Source organism: Nanorana parkeri, unplaced genomic scaffold (genome assembly GCF_000935625.1).
Source record: "Nanorana parkeri isolate BGI_ZX_2015 unplaced genomic scaffold, ASM93562v1 scaffold424, whole genome shotgun sequence".
Lineage (NCBI taxonomy): Eukaryota > Metazoa > Chordata > Amphibia > Anura > Dicroglossidae > Nanorana > Nanorana parkeri.
The window spans coordinates 1,120,810-1,128,312 of record NW_017306692.1 but is presented as its reverse complement, the minus strand read 5'-3'; the positions used below and the strand labels follow the sequence as shown (position 1 = coordinate 1,128,312).

Here is a 7,503-nt window from a genome sequence, read left to right as displayed (position 1 = left end):
CCACCCCCTGCACGGGTGCCGCCATAAGCTAAGCAGCTGCTGTGGAGGCACCCGTGCATGCTCACTCCCGGCTGTGCCCACAAGTGGCAGGCCACGCCCCTCCTCTCCATTCTGAGCCTGATGAAGGGGTACTTCTGAGACCCCGAAAGCGCTTGTACTGAATGGCAATCTGTCAGTAAAGGACGTTTTGCTGTACAATATTTGTGGTGTGCTGGTGACAATCTTTACTGCTTCTATATTGTTCACGGTGTCGTCCGTGGTCACTACAAGCACCCACCTGCTTTGCAGGTTTACAATTTTTCCGGTAAGGAGTGGATCTGGTTTCCTACTATATTATATTCTCTGGAGTGATGAATCACGCTTCTCTGTCTGGCAATCCGATGGACGTTTCTGGGTTTGGCGGGTGCAAGGAGAACGGTACTTGCCTGACTGAATTGTGACAAGTGTAAAGTTTGGTGGATTATGGTGTGGGGTTGTTTTTCAGGGGTTGGGCTTGGCCCCTTAGTTCCAGTGAAGGGAACTCTTAAGCATCAGCATACCAAGACATTTTGGACAGTTTCATGCTCCCAACTTTGTGGGAACAGTTTGAGGATGGCCCCTTCCATTTCCAACATGACTGCACACCAGTGCACAAAGCAAGGTCCATAAGACATGGATGAGCGAGTTTGGGGTGGGGGAGCTTGACTGGCCTGCACAGAGTCCTGACCTCAACCCGATAGAACACCTTTGGGATGAATTAGAGCGGAGACTGCGAGCTTCTCGTCCAACATCAGTACCTGACCTCACAAATGCGCTTCTGGAAGAATGGTCAAACATTCCCATAGGTACACTCCTAAACCTTGTGGATGCCTTCCCAGAAGAGTTGACGCTGTTATAGCTGCAAAGGGTGGGCCAACATAATATTAAACCCTACGTACTAAAACTGGGATGCCATAAAAGTTCATGAGCGTGTAAAGGCAGGTGTAACAATACTTTTTGCAATATAGTGTATGTCCAAAGCATGCTTTGAATACACCATGGTAAAAGATATTTCAACTCACAAAGAAAGGGCTAAAACATGGATATGTCTGGATTTATACATTTTGCCTACGTGTCTCCAAGCATCTATTTTTGGCTTAGATAAGTCTATCATTAGTTCAACAATATAATCTGTTGAGAGCTATCCTCATTAAAGGCCCAAAACACAAATGTATGGCCATATTGGAACCAGTAAAACATTGTGAAATTCTTTTAGTCCCAACGCTATCTTCTAGGTTTAAGATAGTTTGGTAAATACTTTCAAACAAAATCTAAATCAGTGTTAGTTTTCTATCTAACCATCTTAATTTCTTGACAAATGATTAATTTCTCCTGCAATTCTTATGATTTTCCTTAACTCATATTTGTGCTCATGTTCAGTGAAATTAGAAGAAAAAAAATATCGGTGTCCTCATAACACACTTATTAAATGACACAATTTTGTCATGGGAAACAGATGCTAATTATCTAAAAAAAAAAATAGGTTGTATTTTTAGTCGACAACGGGGGACTAGAAACAGCTGTGCATCTCATCTATATATATATCAACCAACTGTAGAATCATTTATATCAGAACGTTTGCATATTTGGGGTCCCTGTAAACACGATATGCATTCGACAATCTGTAGTGACATTTGAATTGCTATTAGTTATTCAAAAATGTTTTTAATTTTTGTCTATTTATAACTATATATGTGTGGTGTTTAATAAAACAGTATAACTAAATAAAATTCTCATATGTCCCAATAAATACAAATGAAGTAAAAAGTTGTTCAAAAAGTTTCATGATTTTGTAATCCTATTTTATATCTCTGTAAGATGGGGGTAAACCCTGAAATGACAGAAAGTTAACTCTCGCTTTTTCCGCTCTCTATTAAGCCTTAACTCTACATGATTTTTCTTACAAATGTCATATGTTCCTTGCCAGTCCTAGCCTCCCCCCTTCCGTAGGTGAAGGTTTTTTCCCTTTTCTTTATATTTCTGGTCTTTATCCCCTTGGTTTTCTGAAAATTGACCTCTGGCCAGCTATGGACATTCAAGTAATTGTATATTCTTAACAAGCAGTAAATGAGCTTTAAAGCAAGCTCTTGCTTACCTCTGTACCTGCAGGCACTGTGGAGAAATTGACCCTTCTACAACAGAAGCACTTAAATTGTTCAGGCACATATCTCAGCTCACCCTGCTCCTCCCCTCAAAGCACCTACACTGGCTTTTTTTTTTCTGGGATTATACAGCTGTAAGGCTGGTAAGTTACTGCCAGGAACGGGATTCAGGGTAAATTGAGTTGATTGACTTGAACTCTTCAGTACTCTTGTAGTAGGCTCTACTACCCTCCCTTTTTATGGAAATTCTACCTGTTCTGACAGGTAAAGCTTGTGTACTTCCTGACAGCACCTAGCTTCCTGCTGCACATTCCTATTGGCCACTGAGGCACCCCATCATAGTGATGGGCCAGTAGAAGTGTGGGGAGTGGAAGGCAAGCTCCAACACTACCTGGAAATGTCAGAACTTTGCCTGTCAAAACGGCCCAGGATCTGGCCATAAATGCATGGTGGTAGAGTATGCTGCAGATATGTATTGCTCCAGAAGTTTTTGATTTTTTGATAACTGTGTCTCTTTAAATTATTGTATTCAAAACTGTTGAATTACGGATATATGACTCACCTGCTATGTTACCAACATTGTCTTCTTTTCTAAAATGTAACTTTTATTTCAGTAAATGCACCTGTAAAGTCAGGTAGACCATGCTAGCTACAGGATTATGTGGCTTTTGATTTCAATCTATGTTGGTTTTTCTTCTCCTCTGAAGATTTCAGATGCTTTGATAAAACGAGTTCAAGGCTCTCAAGATCAGTGGGTAAAAGGTGCCTTAGAACCCAAAGTCTCTCCTGAGTTTGACCTTACATTGGACAGCGAGCCTTTGTTGCAGGCCATTCACCAGCTGGATTTCATTCAGATGAAATGTAAGGGTGAGCTCACAGTTCTTATTTGCTTTGTATTTGAATGCTGTCTATGAGAAGGTGAAAATGTAAAAAACCCGTGGCAAGAGACTGATTGTTATCATTTAATGAATACAGGTGCATGACTGAGGAGATGTTAGTGTGGACTGAAGATATCTAATGACTGACATGTCAAATACAGACTCTGAGAACTTTAGTGACATTTTGCTATATATAAATACAGTGTGAACGATTTTCTCTGCTGACTTACCAACTTCAAATAACCGTCAGTCTTCAGAAGACTGCAAAGAAGTTTTCTTTTTCTTACAAGTAAAATCTTTTCTTTATGTATCTGGAAAGCAGATATGGTTGTACTCAATTAAAGAAAATGTATTTTTTTTTATTATGTTCAGAGATAAACATTAAAAATATTATTGTTTAAATTTTTTTTTAGTCAGGTAAATTACATATAAATACCTCCCCACATCAAAATTTTAGAAAGAGGGACAACCTGGAAAAACATGCAGTGTGTTCAGCGCTCCATGGCAATAAGTGGGTGTGGCTAAACTGCACTGGATATTGGGCATGGCCTGAAGGCACACAGTTAAATGTAGTCTACGCCTACTGCATACATATGTCGCAGTCTTTGTACTCACAATATGCTCCTGACTACTGTAGCATAAGTAAGAGTTTCACAGACACACATAAATCTCAACGATCAACTTTTAAAAATAAGACTGAATATGGACAAAGAGCTAACACTTTGTCTAAGCTTACCTCAAAGAAGAACTTTTCTTCTGCCAACTAAAATAGTTGGCAGTCAGAGGGAAGAAAAATGCCCAGTGTTGGTGGTCAGGGAGAGAAAAAATACCCAGTAAGCAGGAGAAAAAAGGCCAGTGTTAGTGGTCAGGGAGATGAAAAAATGCCTAGCCTTGGTGGTTAGCGTAAGGAAAAGATGCCCAGAGTTGGTGGTCAGAGAGAGGAAGAAAGTGCTCTGTGTCAGTGGTCAACAGGAGAAAAAATTACCCAGTGGGAGTACAGGCACGGGCACTAGCAACTGCTTCTAGATGGGGGGAACAGTGGGGGTCAGTGAACAACAAATACCCTTTTTTTTTCTAAGTTTAGCTTTAAGTAGTGTTACAACCTTTGATTATCCCTTTTTTTTTAAACATGCATCTTCATTGTTCAGTTTACGTTTTTAGAAGATAAACTTTAGGTACACAAACAACTAAAAAATAGCAAAAAAGGAGAAAATTTTAAAAATGGGGTCATAAGGGTATTGGAAAGGATACTAAAATGGAAGAGAAAGTCAAAACAAAAGACAGAACTTGTGATTACATATACCTTTTCATAATTTCCTAGAGTACTGCAGATGTAAATCAAATAATGGACCCCTTTCACTATAAATCACATCAGCATACTGCTATGAAATCATCTTACATTCATTAGTTAAACAAACATATTTTGCTTTAGCTACAATTACTGTTTTTCTACTTCCTGCTCCTCTTGGGCATTAGTGATGTAAGCTATCCCGAAGTGTTGCATCCTGGGAAGATTACATCAGCAGTGTATTGCTGGAAAATCGTATCTGTAATCTAATGAGATCTTAGGGAAGGCATTTACCTCCGCTGAGATGATGTGCATAGTCACATGTTCTAGTCCCATGTGCCAGAGGTCCAGGAAGTAAAGGGAGATAACATAATCTGCCCTCAGTAAAAATTGCCACTTTGAGAAAAATGGGGAAGAAAATAAAAATAAGGTATGCAAATACTAAAAAGCCTGCAATTATCTATAAGTATCTGTTTGTAGATTGTCATTACTTAACATTTCTAAAGGTGCCTTTGTTGCCTTTTAAAATATATGGGCAAAGTTCCTCTTTAAAATTAACAAGTTGGTATTTGTAAAAGAGCTTTTAATAATATTTATGAATCTAATTATAACTAAATGTCTTTGAAGCATAATGACATTGTGGGAAAAGGGTAGTGCTTTACCATTGATTTCAGTTCAGTATGCTAAAAGAAAAGTATGTTATCATACCTCAAAAAATGACTTTGCATCTCCATATTGTATGTTATTTAAAAGGTGAAGCATTTTAAGAATGCATGAGGAAAATTAAGCGATCAGAGGCTGAACAGCTTTCTCTAAAACAGAAATAATATCATTGTTTATAATGCGTTATCCTTGTCTAAGCATTACATTTAAACAGCTTGTGACAATCGTGTCCTTTATTGAAAGGGTGCATACTGTCAGCAATCTCAGTGTCTGTACTTCATGTTCATTCCTTTGGTAGAGTGTTTATATATATATTTAAGTACAAGAATTCATCTGTATAAAACAGCTGGGGATGAAAGGGCAGAGTTACACTAATCTGTACTCAGTTCCCGTTACAGTACCCCCAGTACCACTACTGCAACTGGAAAAATGCTGCACTAGAAATAACAGCGTCACTCTTGCATGGAGAATGCCACCCTTTGCCCACAACCCTGTAGAAGGATATATTCTCGAGTTGGATGATGGAGATGGAGGTCCATTTAGGGTAAGCAAGGACATGTTTTCATTAGATTGTAAGATATACAAAATGTTATAGTACAAAATGTTAAGTAATATAATGTCAGCCAAATGTCAGGCTGTAAAGCTCTTCTGACTGAGCTCAGTGCTTATAACAAATGCTCAAAAACAGACATATAATATGGTTTTATTGTCAATAGGCTTCTTGCTAGCATTGATAGCATCAATTTAAGAAGCTTCTGAGATCATTCAGAATTCAGGTGCATTGACAATGTCTCATTTTTTCTTTTCGAAATATGTTATGTACTTTAGGACTTCCTATGGTTTAATTGCTGGTGTGTCTTCCGAAGTTAAAGATATAAAAAAAATTGGAACCGAAAAACCTCCTCTTCATTAATTGCATCAGATAGTCTTTAATCAGAAAATCACCAACCAAGGCTCTAATTAGAAACCTTGTCTGATATAATCCAGATCATAATCTCTAAAGCACCAGTAATGTTATACAATTAACCCAAAAGAAAGGTAAAAGACATTATTTATACAGTATTAGTAATATTATACAAATAAATCTGTAAAAAAGGCAACTGGACTTGCTGTATTTTTCTTGAGGACGTTTCACTGGTCATCTGGCTAGCTTTCTCAATTCAGAATGACTTGTACAAAAATTCTCTGTATGTAAGTCATTCTTAATTGAGAAAGCTGGTCTGAGGACCAGTGAAACGTCTTCAAGAAAAATACAGCAAGTCCAGTTGCCTTGACTTATTTTTTACAGATATACCATGACCTGGATGAATGAGAACCTTCACAGACATTATACAAATAAATCCAAAAGAAAGATGCACCCACAAAAGAAATATACAACTATTATCACATGTAATGTGTGCATATGTTTATGGGTGTTTATTAATGTAACACGTGAAGGTAAGTGCAATGCGTACATTGTTCTCAGGGTTGCTGCTGTAATTGAGTGAGGAATAGCAGACACGCTGATATTCAATGAACTGTCTTAGATTATCTTTCAATGAAAGTTCAGTATGTACTTCAGGGAAAAAGAAAAAGAAAACTACTGTAAAATCCATTTAGGATTAGAGTAATGCTATCACTGTGAGTCTCTCTGAAGTACCAGCCAAAGAATAATTACTAATCCAGATAGTGACATGTGTCAGAGATTTATATTGTTACATTGGATTTGAAGATTTTTTTTATTTCAAACTATTTGGGATAAGACTTTAGTATCACAAAGCTTTCACACAATGAAGGAATTAGTAATGTGAAATATAGTTTAATGAAAAATAAAACAATTCTGCAATGAAAGTTCTGCCACAGAAAGTTCAGCTGACGTTTTAAGGAAAGCCAAGGGTAAGAGCAATATTTTGCAAATTGTAGCTTGGTACTTTATAAATTCGAACTATATCTGTGTATATCAATTTTGTCAGGCCCGGATTCCCCACAAGGCCACCGAGGCCCGGCCTCGGGGCGGCAGCGGTGTCCTTGTGGGGAAGTTGCCCTCTCTACATTCAGTCCTGCTGTGCACAAGCAGGACTAAATGTAGAGGGAGGCAGCCGATTGTTCGTTTACATGTGAACTCGGTGATGTCGCTGAGATCACATGTAAACAGTCTGCAGCCTCCCCCCTGCACTTACCTCTCTCCTCTGGCTCCGTCTTCTGGGCCCCGGCGCCGAGTCCGTCTCCTCACTGCATTGAGCAGCAGGGTTAAAACTAACCCTGCAGCTCCGTGTAGACAGTGAGAGGGGAGAGCTGTGCTGTGCCGTGCTCTTCCTCTCTCACCTGTCACAGGAGTTCCAGCACAGTGCTGTGCTAGAACTCCTGTATTGGAGGTGACAGCGTCAATTAAGAGAACCTGTCACCTCCAATTGCTATCACAGAGGGGATTGTTTTTTTCTGTGTGATAGCAATAAAGTTAGGTGGAAAAAAAATTAATTGATAAATTTAAAAAAATTTAATAACTAAAAAAAAAAATAATAATATGAAATAAATAAAAAAATAAAAAGTTGATTAAAAAGTAAAACAATTATAA

At 38.3% G+C, this 7,503-nt stretch overlaps 1 protein-coding gene across 1 annotated transcript in view; it reads left to right on the top strand.

The window, feature by feature from the left end:
* The window catches only part of LOC108789854 (tripartite motif-containing protein 67-like), a 46,236-nt gene that overhangs the window by 34,662 nt on the left and 4,071 nt on the right, over positions 1-7,503 (top strand). The window contains exons 5-6 of the mRNA XM_018559981.1: positions 2,828-2,981; positions 5,336-5,493. Of these exons, the coding sequence (XP_018415483.1) occupies positions 2,828-2,981; positions 5,336-5,493 (312 nt within the window). The remainder of the gene's footprint in view (positions 1-2,827; positions 2,982-5,335; positions 5,494-7,503) is intronic.